Source organism: Electrona antarctica (genome assembly GCF_951216825.1).
Source record: "Electrona antarctica genome assembly, chromosome: 17".
Classification (NCBI taxonomy): domain Eukaryota; kingdom Metazoa; phylum Chordata; class Actinopteri; order Myctophiformes; family Myctophidae; genus Electrona; species Electrona antarctica.
Window position 1 is genome coordinate 29,742,446 of NC_136798.1, and position 13,877 is coordinate 29,756,322.

At 42.4% G+C, this 13,877-nt stretch overlaps 1 protein-coding gene across 2 annotated transcripts; it reads left to right on the forward strand.

Moving 5' to 3' along the window:
- The first annotated feature begins 506 nt into the window (after positions 1–506).
- hlx1 (H2.0-like homeo box 1) lies at positions 507–3,930 on the forward strand. Of its 2 annotated transcripts, XM_079526944.1 has the most exons (4): positions 507–1,159; positions 1,938–2,117; positions 2,326–2,510; positions 2,892–3,930. In XM_079526944.1, exons 1-4 carry the CDS (start codon positions 679–681, stop codon positions 3,312–3,314), a joined length of 1,269 nt encoding a protein of 422 aa, XP_079383070.1. In that variant the 5' UTR covers positions 507–678; the 3' UTR covers positions 3,315–3,930. The 2 variants fall into 2 exon arrangements, with proteins under 2 accessions (XP_079383070.1, XP_079383071.1); XM_079526945.1 differs by lacking the exon at positions 1,938–2,117.
- The last annotated feature ends 9,947 nt before the right edge of the window (positions 3,931–13,877 follow it).

Here is a 13,877-nt window from a genome sequence, read left to right on the forward strand (position 1 = left end):
AGCCCTTATATGTGTGTAACCAAATGGTTGCATTGATAGAGTTAAAGTAACAGTTAAAGTAACATGCTCAATTAAGGTTACATATATAATTAATGGTCGTAAAAAGCCGTGCAGAATGTAAGTGGGGACTGATGATGGTAATAATGGTGTGTGTGTGTGTGTGTGTGTGTGTGTGTGTGTGTGTGTGTGTGTGTGTGTGTGTGTGTGTGTGTGTGTGTGTGTGTGTGTGTGTGTGTGTGTGTGTGTGTGTGGGGGTGTGTGTGTGTGTGTGTGTGTGTGTGTGTGTGTGTGTGTGTGTGTGTGTGTGTGTGTGTGTGCACGCGCAACCTATTAAAGAGATCTATCAATCGTCCGGGGATCAAACGTGTCACGCTCAGTGACATCTGTGTGATGTGAGCAAATACAAAAACATCCATTGGCTAAGGAAGCGACCAATCCGTGGCCAGAGACGGAAACTTCAGAGTCCAACTAACTACTAGGCTAAAAGTTTTCAGAGTTGAGGAGAACGCTTTTGGCACTTCCACTGTACAGGACGGCTCGTCTGTTATAGTCTCCCGCAATTAAAGACCCTGCATTTTTCGGCCATACATGACGCGTTCTGTCGCCATATTATTACCACCGTGGTTTTGTTGCTGAAAAACAGCGAGGCGACCAACACACGCAGCGCGGGACTCGAGGATGTACACGGCCGGACTGAACCCGTTTTACGCGTCCAACTTCAGCCTCTGGTCGGCGTACTGCGCGGGCGGCTTCGCCGTGGACACGATGAAGAAGCCGTCGTTTTGCATCGCGGACATCTTGCAACAGCAGGCCGGCGGCGGCGGGGACGCGGAGAACGCGCCGGGCTCCTCGGCGGCGGCGCTCGTCGCGGCGCACATGGGACACCACCGCGTCCAGGGGGCGCACCCCAACGGCGGCTCCCCGCTGCGCCCGTCCCCGGTCGCCGCGGATCCGTCGGTGTTCGGGGCGAGGGCTCCGTACCTCCACCACCACCACCATGCACACCACCACAGACACGGACTACACATAACCAGGACTTTTAACAACTCTCAGCAGCAAGCGCCCCCGCTCACGTCGAGCAAAGACCTCAAATTCGGAATTGATCGGATTTTATCGACAGACTTTGACCCCAAAGCCAAAGAAACGTCGTCTTTGAGAGGTGAGCGTTTTGTGCAAGTTTACAGCTGCTGCTGCTGCTGTTGCTGACACCCGGCCATGGGGACGCAACAGAGATGTGTGCTTAAAGCAGGACTTGTGTTCATGTCACAGAGCCCCAAATTGACTTTATTTATAGGCGTTTCATGATCCTGATGTCCGAGAGACGCAGTGATATATGAGACAGTATGTTTTGGTTTTAAATGAAATTGTCTTAATGGCATAGATGAAAAATAGGTTAATATATTGATATTGGAATAAGTTGGAATATGAATAGCCATAATTATTTTCGCATTGTAATTGTGAAATATTGAATTTAGGCTATACTTCTCATTTGGCTGGGGGCCCCTTAATGACCCCTTAATGACCCCTGGGACCCCCAGACTGAAATCCACGCACTATTGCAAAGCATCATATTTTGGCGTGTTTCTTGTTCTTGTGTAACTGTCTGCCTGTATCCATAACCACACGGCAACATGAACGTTGACCCTGGCATTTAACATATAGGCCTCTATAGATTCTTCAGGCTAGGCCTAGGAGTTTAATCAATGATCAAAACGTGAAAATTAAGTTCCCAATAGCCCACTTTAGAGAATATGATTCGCGTATAGTAGAAGAACATATATGGCAATAACACATATAGGTTATTTTGCTTGTTCTTGTCGGCAAGCATCACCGTCGCACTATAGGAGCTGCCTTTAATAATAAATTAGGCTTGCCTTGTGTGCCAAAAGCTTTCCACTGACTTAGCCCACATGTCTCTCGCCCCTGTTGTTACACAGATCTCACATCCATTGTTAGCTTGAACCGTCAGTCAGGGATGCACCTGAGCGTTCAGCCACCAATGAGCCAGTACTTCTCGTCCATAGACGCCGGGATGAGTGACGCGGCGTCGGCCATGATGAGTTCACTAGCCAACGGCAGGCACACAGGCCCGCATCCGTTTCAGGACGCCTTCCCAGGTAGTCTCTCACACCGTATATATAGGACTGAATGCAGGGCTCTCTCTCTCTTTCTCTGTCTGCTCGTTTAGCGGCTGACACCTGCAGGTGTAAATGACCGTTACTCTGGCCGTTAAAAAGCCGCTCCTCGGATTACACACACACCTTTTGAATTGCATTCACACCGCGTCCCCCCCGTCCCCCCTCCTCCTGCTCTCTTTACGCGCAGGTCCATATGCCGTCCTCACCAAAGACACGATGCCGCAGACGTACAAGCGGAAGAGGTCGTGGTCCAGGGCGGTGTTCTCCAACCTGCAGCGGAAGGGCCTGGAGAAGAGGTTCGAGATCCAGAAGTACGTCACCAAGCCGGACAGGAAGCAGCTCGCGGCGATGCTCGGCCTCACGGACGCGCAGGTATATAAGGAGACGAAATGAAACGACATATTATATAGAGCTGTTATTATTATCCAAAGGGGAGAATCAGGGGATAATTTATATTCATACTGCACCTATTGTCCTCAGGCCTATTGTTCAAATGAAACCCTATTGAGTTGAGCTTAATTGTCCTTTATATTAGCCTAAGCAAGGGGTTCAGTTTGTCATACACGGCACACCGCACACGCCTATTAGTTATGACTTTTTTGTGTCTTTGAATTGGATTCGAATTGGTTTTCAATAAAGTATACAGGACGCACAATAAAAATCTCTTTGTATTCGGCCTCAAACGTATAGCATATAATAACTGAAAGTGGTTTTTTTTAAATTGTGGTTTAAGTTTGTGCGTTCTTTTTGCAGGTCAAAGTTTGGTTCCAGAACCGACGCATGAAATGGAGACACTCCAAGGAGGCGCAGGCCCAGAAAGACAAGGAGAAGGACCCGCCAGAGGACAGCACCAGCAGCAACAACAACAATAATAACAACAACAATAACAACAACAAGTCTCCGACCGGACCGGTCGAAGACCCATCAGACCCCATGAAAGAACCGGACGAGTCGGAGGAGTGCGAGAGCGACGCCTGCAGCGAGTCCGATGAGTTCGACGAAGCGGCCACGGAGGACAAAATAAGCGACGTGGACATCTGCGTGCAGGACCACCACAACAAGACCAGCGTCATCATGAGCGGCACGGCCCCGCCCCCCGCTGTGAGTAACACGGAGGATGTTACAGACAAGACGATGATGGCCCCGTCATCATCATCATCACAGATAGTCATCTAATGACTGCTAATTAGAGCTGTTAATTGACTGGTGAAAGGTCTCTGATCGGACTATATTGACTGTTATAACTGTTGTTAATTGACTGTTAAACGGTCTCCAATCGGACTATATTGACTGTTAATTATAACTGTTAATTGACTGTTAAACGGTCTCCAATCGGACTATATTGACTGTTAATTATAACTGAAGCCAGTGTCTCTTTTAAGCTCAAGAACAATAGTTAATTATATTTTATTATCTTGGTTGGAAAAAGTGGACACTGCGTTGAAAAACCAACGCGCCCATGCATGCGGGGAGTTCAGAGTGACTGAGCCTGATGAAGGCCTCTTTCGTTCTGATCGATCAATTTGGCCTATAGCAAATCACTCCTTTCTTGTCGCAAGACAAGAGCTTTTATGTGCATGATCAATGTTTCCCCACCTGAAGGAAATATGCGGTTTGTGAAGTTTATTAGGCTATGAACCACTTTGTGCCACGTTGTGAGATCTCAGAACATCACGCAGTGTTCATGTATTATTTTTGTCTGGATTGAGAGTTGTACATTATTTTGTTAATAATAATTTGCACTGAAAATATTGTAAATAAAATGTTTCTTACTTTGGAAATTGGATCACAACTTAACTCAAATGGTTTATTATTACTATTAGCCCATAAAACATACCGGCCTATTTAGTTTGTTTATAGCTTAATGTAATCCGGTTTAGCTGTATTTGATTTTGGTATAGCTTCTTAGACTTCTTCTGTCAACGTTTTGGAAATGACATTTCAGATTTATTTCTCTGGGCAGTGTAAAGTTTCCAAAATAATAGGCTATTAAGAATGATTTTGTCCATGAATATAGGCGGGCCGCATGCATAGTCGCAAATGTAGAAAAAATAAAAACTGCGCAATGCATTAATTTACGTGCATAAATAAATTACATAAAGAAATAATCCATAAAGGAATACAGAATTGAGGGAGAGCTGCAGCCTGCAGCCGCATGCATTTAACCAGATATAGCTGTAATGGTTCACAGCTAAATAAATCCGAGTAGGCCTATTAGTTTAACTCATTTGGATCTAGTTTGCAACCAAATGATAACTCGGCGTGTATACAAATGTAACCATCATATAGAGTGAAATTGACACGTGATGATATGCTTACGTTCCAAATGCATGCATGAACCGCCGATGTGCAACAGTGCAACTTGAATTCCCAATTTGGCTGTGTGCAGTCTAATTTGCGTTGGGACATTTTCCAGTTCACAGCATATAGGCCTAATTTTTTCATAACAAAATTCGCCTATAGGTTATTTCGCAACCCGCGGCTGACGAAGTTGGCTATATCGTTAGGAATAGGGAACCATAAGCCTTTGATAAATGACAATAATACAGCTTTCTTTCCATAAGCATAGAGTTCACCGCCTTTCTCTTGAGAATGGTATTAGGCCTATAATGGAGCGCAGGGGAGAAGTGGGATTTATAGTTTGTATACATTACGTGGCTCCAGATATCAGCAAGGACACGAATGAGTATATTATTGTATATGAATATATCCAGACACAGAGAACAACGTGCTCCATGTATGGACGTCTCGTCTGCTGCTACTCCGCGCCTCTCCTATAGCTTCCTTCATCCAATGGACACACATTTAGGCTGCGTGCATGTGTGTGTCTGTCTGTGTGTCTGTGTGTGTGTGTGTCTGTCTGTCTGTCTGTCTGTCTGTCTGTCTGTCTGTCTGTCTGTCTACTGCTAAATGGCTTTTATTTAATCATAAATGTTTAAAATATATAGGCATACACTTTACATAACTAAGGCCTATATCTTAACACTTCATTAACACCCCCCCCCCATATTGTAACCCCTAGAGGCCTCTACAAATAATGAAAGTGATTGATTGATTGATTGATTGAATACTTTATTAGGAATGTGCAGGGGGTGAAAGCAAAGTTTTGGTCACAAGGTCTGCTATGAGAAGATTTAAAGTATAAGAAAGCCTATGGCTTTCCAAGTTTCCATTGATGGTCCTCATATAAGTAAGTATAGGCCTATACTCAGTGAATCAAAAACAGTGCGCCGCCCGGGAATCGAACCCGGGTCGCAAGAATGGGAATCTTGCATGATACCACTACACCAGCGGCGCAGATGCTATATGGTATCGTCGTCGTGGATAACATCTATTCATGTAAATGACTGATGCGCTTTGAATATTACGCATTTACTCAAGATTGCATTTTTAACACCTTGTCCGCAGTTTATCACGATTCAATTAAAGTCATGTTTAATTACATGATGTCATCAACCGTCCACCCATACCAACCCATATTACTAACACATACGTCTAAATTGCATTTGAAAACATCCTCATAAATCATGACTCATGTAACTCTGAGAGTGCATGTCTCTCAAGGTGCAGTAAATTGTGTTGGATCAATTTTCTGATAGTGATCATAGGCCTATATAGTTTGTATATTGTCTCTCCATTAATTTAGTATATAGGCCTAAACAGAAAACGTTTTTCAGGTCGGGATGCCAATTTCATCCAATCAGGAGAGAGAACTCACAGGATGCGGAAGTGATGAAACAAAAGAGACTGTTATGGAACACTATACAATTGACGCTGAAAAATATAGGTCCTCTCTCCTGATTGAAATTGGCAACCCACCTGAAAATGTATTTTCTGTTCATTAAAGAGATGGAGATATGGTGAGACCCCTGCTATATTATACCTCAATATCTCAAAAGTGAAAATTTCATAAAAATACATTTTGTTTTAACCATAAAATAATAACAGTAGCCTACCTTTATAGATATTTCACTGTGTGTGACTTCTTGACATATATTTTACCAAGCCAATGAACCATTTATTTATATATTAAAAAAAGAAAACATAACTTACTCCATGTGATTTAGAGTCTATGTCAACATTCACATAAGTTACGATAGCATCATGGTAGGTGTAGTAATTTTGCCAAAGTGTTAAAATCTCCCACATGTGAACATTTTCTTTCAGCTCTCTAAAGCCCAGAACATTATTAACTGTATGACTGATTATGAAATTATGAATATCCAAACCGAAATGTCAGTCCAGAGCCAGGTTTCTGGCTATGCAATTCATCATGGCTCAACACACTGCATAATGGAGGAGTTTTAATGGCTTCTTAAGAAATTGTATATTTGGACTAAACTTTCCATGTAGAATCATTATGCCAGTAAAGTATACTACACAGAGTGGAATTATTAAATATGCATGCAGAGAGTGTCAAAAGATTTGCAGCTGAAACAATAAGATGAGTGGAATTGTAATATGTTCGGTGGCTCACGTCCACAAAAATAATTTACAGTTAAATTTAAATATTGTGATTGCAGTCGAGCAATACACTCGTATAGCCTAATGCTGTCTATAAAACATACATTTCGCAGGGCGTTATCATCATTCTTTCAATTTGTAACACACTGGTTTTTAAATGTATTTGCTTGGTTTAATATGCAGGCCAGTCTGTTTATGTTTGTGTTTGAATTAAGGACTTTTACAAATATTTATACTTTATAGCTCACACTGAAAATCCTGAGCATTAATTGAATAAGAGTGTAACAATGTACCCTTTATAGGCCCAGTGGAGTGTAAAGGGCTCTTCACATCAAGCACTAACTACAACGATAACTAGAAACTATCATCTCTGTCAGGTGGAAAACATATATGTCTAAAACGTTTTTTCAAATTCAAAAGCATCGGAAGTAGAAGATCTACAAGCTCAAAACGCAACGCATTCATGCAGCATTTGGAGCTTGTAGATCTACTACTTTTGATGCTTTTGTATGATGCTTTAGTATGATCAAGTACTGTATGGACATACATTTGCGGGAAAACACAAATAGTTAGATATGGAGATAAGAGGTTTCCACCTGACAACAATGATACACTGTTCACCATTGTGTTTGTTTTAGTTGTGGTGTGAACTCTGCTATCCACTTTTTAAAACAACGTATTTATAGTTAAAGTTATAGTCATCATGCTTCATGTGTGAACGGCCCCCTTAACTCTGAGAATGTACAGATGCAGTCAAATGGACCCGTTAACATTTGCACATTCCCAGAGTTAAATGAACACTGAGAATTCTATACAGTGTGGATGCCTTAAATGTCACATAAGAAGCCACTTCTATGTGAGTGTAACCTGTAACATGCAGGCCCGGACCACCACCAGTAGCTAGGTCTTACTATGGGGGGGGGGGGGGGGGTCCCACTTTCCTTCTCCTAGCTCCGGAAAGAGGGGCCGACCCCTGGAGGGTGTCCGTTTTTTCGTTTTAAGCCCCAGCCATCTTGAATTTCACTCTTCATATACCCCAACCCCCCCATAACTACCTGCAAGACCTTTTGTTTCTTTTCCACACAGGAAGACATCCTACACCGTAAGCCATCGGAACCAATACCGACCCATAAACTGCCTGGCCCTCGGTACGTACTGTACCGACCGTTATGAAGTAGGTGGTACTCATCTTAATCGTAGCTCTTAATTCACGCGCCGTATGAAAAAGGGGAAAAGAAAAGTAAGCTCGTCAGAATTATGATAGCCAGTTTTCCAACGGAACGCAAAAGTAAAACGACCCCAAACACTTTATCAAGTAGGTATTAAGCGCTTAAAGCGCTGCTAGCGTATAAAGTGTCTGGGTGGGTCGAGTCTCCGAAATGATCCCTCGAAAAAGCTGTAAATTACGCTAGTATTTGCAAATATAAAATAACAATAACAATCCGAACGCTTAACATAATACTGAGGGGCCTTGATTTGTGAACTGTCCTAAGAACTTTTATGACCAGGATAGGAGAAAGTCCATCTGGACCGTATTTAATGTCAGCCTTTCCGCCTCCATTAAAAGCCTGTCCTCCGCGTCCCTCCTGGCAAACCCAGACCTGGCGAACCCATAAAACAAACCGGCCCCCAGGATTTCCCCCAATATTTAACGCTTTGAAAAAGTAACTGTGTCAAACAAATTGCCTCTGTGAGAGCAGAGCAGGGGGCTGGGGGGGTTTGAAGGATTATTGAGACTAGAAGCTGTGACATCTCCTCCTCTTTGAGGCATTGACTGTGAACGTGTTTGATAGGCTGGTGGGAGATTCCTCTGCCATTGCTGTAATACAGGTCAGCGCAAGGGGCTGACAGGAGATTTCGACTCCGCTGCTGTAATGCACTGGTTCTCAAACTTTTTCATGTCAAGGACGGAAACCGGATTGATATGTATTTGGTCACGGATCCCCCATCGGAAAATATTTTGTGTTGTTAAAATGGTTTCTAAAGAGTAACCTAACCCTAACCCACAACGCTATACGTGTCGCGTGGAGATTTGTCCTCCATAGCTGCAGTGGTTTCCAAACGGCGTGTCGAGAGAGATGCCTCTTTTCCAGGTGTTTCGCCCAGGTGGGCGTGGTTTTGAGGTTAGGTTTAGGTATAGGATTCCATCTTGTGCCACCCTTACCCCTTATCCCTAAACGTATTTGCCATTTTTTACTATTTTGATTTTTTTTTAAATAGTTCAACTAGCCGATCTACGTACATCGAGACATTGTGAGCTTGTAGATCGGCTATTTGAACTAATTTTAAAGGTTTTTTTAAATAGTAAAAAATGGCAAATTAGTTTAGGGTTAAGGGGTGGCACAGATATAGCCCATAGTGTTTGTGAGGTTAGGGTGAAGAGGTTTTTTAATATTTGTGAAAGTAGGCCGGGTTGAAGCGATTAAACTTAGTTACTAAGTGTCATAACAACACAGGTGTATACCGTGAGACTTTTTACTTGCCCTTTGGTATCCTGCCATGGGCACAAAAAGGCATGTCTGGTGTGTAACGTGTGCTGACGGGAGATTTGTGGTCCACTGTGGTAATGTGTGTGAGAGAGCAGGCCGCCCGAGGGTCTCGTCTGTGCAGAAAGATCAACATCATAACTCATGGCGTCATGGCGTTGGTGAGAGGGCGTGGTGAGCAAACGCATTGTTAGTCACTGGTGAAAAATATAGCATGTCGTCTCTGTCCAGACCGAAAACCTCATTATGTCCAAATCTGTTAGCTACTTTTCAGGATTAAAATTCAAAAGTAGTGAAAGTAGGAGATCCGCCACGTTTCCCTTGCAGATCTGTTGCTCTTGATGCTGTAGTTGTAGTATGATCAAGTAGGGCGTGAATTTACGAAAAAACACAACAAAGTTAGAATATGGAGATATCAGATGCCTGCCTGACAGCAACGACATTCAAACACTGTTTCTGTGTTGTTTACTAATAATTCGGCTTCATCCATATTGTGGAAGATGATGATGATGATGAATCATGGTGATGAGGGAGATGAGAATTATGATGATTATGTTCATCGTATCGATGAATTGGACCACGGCGATGACGATTCCAAACCTGTGGGCCGGGACCCACTGGTGGGCCGTGAGGATATCGCAAGTGGGCCCCCAAATAATTGCCAAAACACGAAGATTATATTGATAAAACAACATGAATATGAATAAATTATTCAACAAAACCTTGAAAGTTTTTTTTTATTGTGATATCAATAAATTGGAACTTAAAGTATTAGTTCCATTGATACAAGCCGGCCTGGAACACAATTGATTGATTTATCATTAAAATAAACATGCTTTGAGAATACTGCAAGGCCCACTTAACACGTGTTAAGTGGTCTGTTGGGTGGGCCACAAGCGCTTCTGAGATTCTGTGGGCCGTGATACAGAAAGGGTTGAAAACCACTGCAATGGCGTTTAGCAGCAGTTTTAGTACAAGCTGCCTCACAGCAAGAAGGTCCTGGGTTTGAACCTCACCAGGGGACCTTTCTCTCCCTGTAGACGAGCAAGGCTGACATCACGACTGGGGTTGGTCCCTGGACGTTTAACCGTGGCTGCCTAATGTCCCTAAGAAGTAAGGGTGAGTCAAAAGCAGAGTACACAATAGGGGGAAAATAAAGTATAGCCTACTTCTTAAAATATACTTTAACCGTAACTTTGTACAGTTGACGATTAGATTGGAGTTAGCTTATTGGGTGGTTCTGCGTTATAGATGGCACAAGTAACGGGGAATACACATGGAGATGATTTATTTATTTCGTTTTTTTAAACTGTATTTTTTTTCTTTGTTGTGCAGTTGCGAAAGTCCCAAATGGTTTTATTTATACGATACACAAACTGCCAAGAACATTACACTGCAATTTCCTGAGTGTTAATTTAACTCAAGCGTGTACAAAATGGACCCCAAAGGGAAGTGCAGGGCCAGTGGTAGGCCTATTTGCGGATAGAGAACATTTAATCTCAATGTAGCATTTTATTCATCCATTCTATAACTGTAGCAGCAAAAACACAGTCAAAAAAATGGATTTCAGGCTTAGCTTTTGACACTGAAGCCTGATTCATACGTCGGCCCGGCGTTGTGTGGAGAAAACAGCCGACCTACAAGCCCACGACGCATTGTGGATGCGATGCGTTGTGGGCTTGCAGGTCGACTGTTTTTGGTACACTGCACCATCTACGACAGAGCTTAAAGTAAGCTTTTGGAATAGAGTTAACAGTCCATATTGGGTGGAAACCTCATATCCAAATTTAAACTTTTTGTTTTTATCGTAGATTAATGCCATACTTGATCATACTACAGCGACACACACACACGCATCAAAAGTAGCAGATCCACGAGCTCGTGTTTTGAGGTTGTAGATCTGCTACTTTTGCTATTTTGTAAATTAGAATCCTGAAAAGTAACACTTTTGGAGATATGAGGTTTCCAGCCGACCGAGACGATATATTTGAGTGTGTATGTGCTCTGTTCCTTCAGAGGCATGTTTGTTCCATTAAAGGCTGATTTACAGTGGTGGAAAAATGTACTTATTTTACTTAAGTAAAAGTAGCAATAGGCAGAAATACTGCTAGTAAAAGGCCTGTATTCAAACTTTACTCAACTGACTCAACTGATTTTGTAAGTATTTGCATAAAAATGTACTTAATGTGTACTCATTATGCAGAAGGTCCCCTTTCACATTACATTTTTTCTAAAGGTTTCTGAATTTGTAAATCTAGTTTTTAAAATATAACAGATCTGTAGATTTCAAATTGAATATGGCTTGATTGATTCATCTTGTACAAAGTAACCTAAGTTTGGGGTGGATTAAAAAGTGCCTGTGAGATTTGATGAAGTATGAAGTATTAATGGACATAACAATTCAAGTAAAAGTACCTCAAAATTCTTCTACCCCGAATTTGAACCTGGTTAGCTTTTTTAATTTGTATTATTTTACCATTAGAGCTAATGGAGCCTGCCTGCTTGCTCAGGGGATAAATAGAATCTTGACCATCAGGTAAAACATCATGTCAGATCCTGTGTTTGAGACATGTAATTGTAAGAAATAATACAAGCAAGTGTATGAGTTATATTGTATTAACATGCTCTACCATACATAAATTACATTCAATTCATAAAATAAATGTTACATAGTGCAGCTTTAAAACACAGTACTTGAGTAAATGTACTTAATTACTTTCCACCACTGGCTGATTTATGACGTTGGCCAGGATGCTCTTCACTAAATGAAGCCCGGTGTCATCGTCATGAGAGATGGCTCCCTCATGAGACTAGCAAAATATTATCACACAGCTTAAAAACCTTTAATTCTGACTGCAGGCCAGAGCCGTTTCCAGTCCGGTCCTATTTTAATCCAATTTGGTGGAATAACATATATCATCTTCTTTATTTATGATGTTTCTTTCAGAAGCCCATCGGGAGAGCAGTTTCTGCCCATGAATAGAATTAAAAAGACGGTGGCGTTGTTGCTATGGAGTAATTGTTGATTACAGTGAAACAGTGAACCTCATTGCTCTAAAACCGCAGCACCTTGGAGAGAGAGAGAGGAGTAGGAGATGATTTTCATGAGAAATAACTTCTGCAGACCATCAGTTATGAATAATCTAAGTCCAAAGATAATAAATTATTGTATTCCTTCATCTTCCCCTTTTCGTGGCAGTGAATTGCACTGATAAAAACAAAAAAATGGAAATAAAATGAAGATGGAACATTATTCATTTCTATGCATGTAAATCAATAGTTACTTATTTTTTCCCAACGTCCGGTCCGGACACTAACAAGGGGCCCAAATGGACCCTTATGGTTCTGTAACTGAGAGCGTGCGAATGGAACTAAATGGACCCCCACCGGTCCTCCATTTAGTTCCATTTGTACAGAGTTAATTAACACTGAGGGTTTGTCAGTGTAGATTGGGTTCCCAGAAATTACGAATCATATCAAATGGTGGTCTGTGGCCTAATGAGGATGGGGGGGGGATGGGGGGTCCTTGATATAAAATAATTTTGAGAATCCCTGAACGTAGAACATTTGGGAGCCAGGATTGTTCTGTCCAAGTCAGAAACAGTTCTGTTCAAGTCACAGACTGAACCAATCATGTCCACCGACACTGAAAGCAGAGCCTCTTATACAGAAGCTGTCGCCACATAAAAAAAAGCCACATTATTGAGTGCTTTTCTAACATGGTCGCAGTTTCCAAGCGCCTTGGCCTCGGTCTGCTCTGCGAAAGCCTCGGCTCTTGCCAAGCATTTGGGAGTGGAAGGGGGAAAAGAGAGAGAGTGAAAAAAAAGAAGGCATCTCAAGTTAAATTTAAAGATGTGTTTCTCTTGGAAGCCAGGCAGCGCTGCAATAAACCAAGGGAGACATTTTCATGCTCCACATTTTTCATGGTTTCTCTCCGAAAGTTTCCTCCCTTCCTCTCTCTCTCACTCCACCTTGGCTCCAGTGTTCCTACCTACAGCTGTCTGCCAACCACAGGGCCGGCAAGAGAGCACCACGGGGCAGTGAAAACCCTGTTGTGAGTTCCTCCTCCTACCAGTCCTCCTCCTCCTCCTCCACACCCAGGCCCCCGAAAACAGAAGCGCCTCCCCCTGCGGAGTGCTCGCCTGGTTGTCCTTGGATGGCTCTCACACACGGGAGAATCCCTCAGAGGGCTCGCCACCTGGACAGAACTTCTTAGGAGCTCTTTCACCGCCCTTCTCAAATAATAACCTCCACGCTCCTGGAGAGGCCCGATGGCCAATGGGTAATCAGTTCACAAAATGTAAAAGCCCTCTAACCCTCCTATACCGCCCTGTTTTTTAATGTGACCATGAAGGAATGGTTTTTATAGCAGACTGCAGACTGTTGTCTCGGGCCTCGGTCCTGTGTGGTATATGCTATAATTTGTGAACATACTGCTGAGGTTTGGTATTAATTAGGAGCAGTGGTGGTGGAAGAAGTACTTTTTTCTGCTCAAGTAAATGTAGCGATACACCACAACATACAAATACTGTAGTAAAAGGCCTGTATTCAATATTATAATACAGATATTTTACTTGAGTATGTGTTTTACTTTGCCCTATATGATCATACTAGGCTACAGCATCACAAAAGCACCAAAAGTAGCAGATCTACAAGCTCAAAACGTGGTACGAAGTGACTTGAACTTGTAGATCTGCTACTTTTGCTATATTTGAATTCTGAGAAGTAACAGTTTTTGACATTTGGAATTTCCACCCAACAGATGAAATACTAACTATAGGAAAAGGCA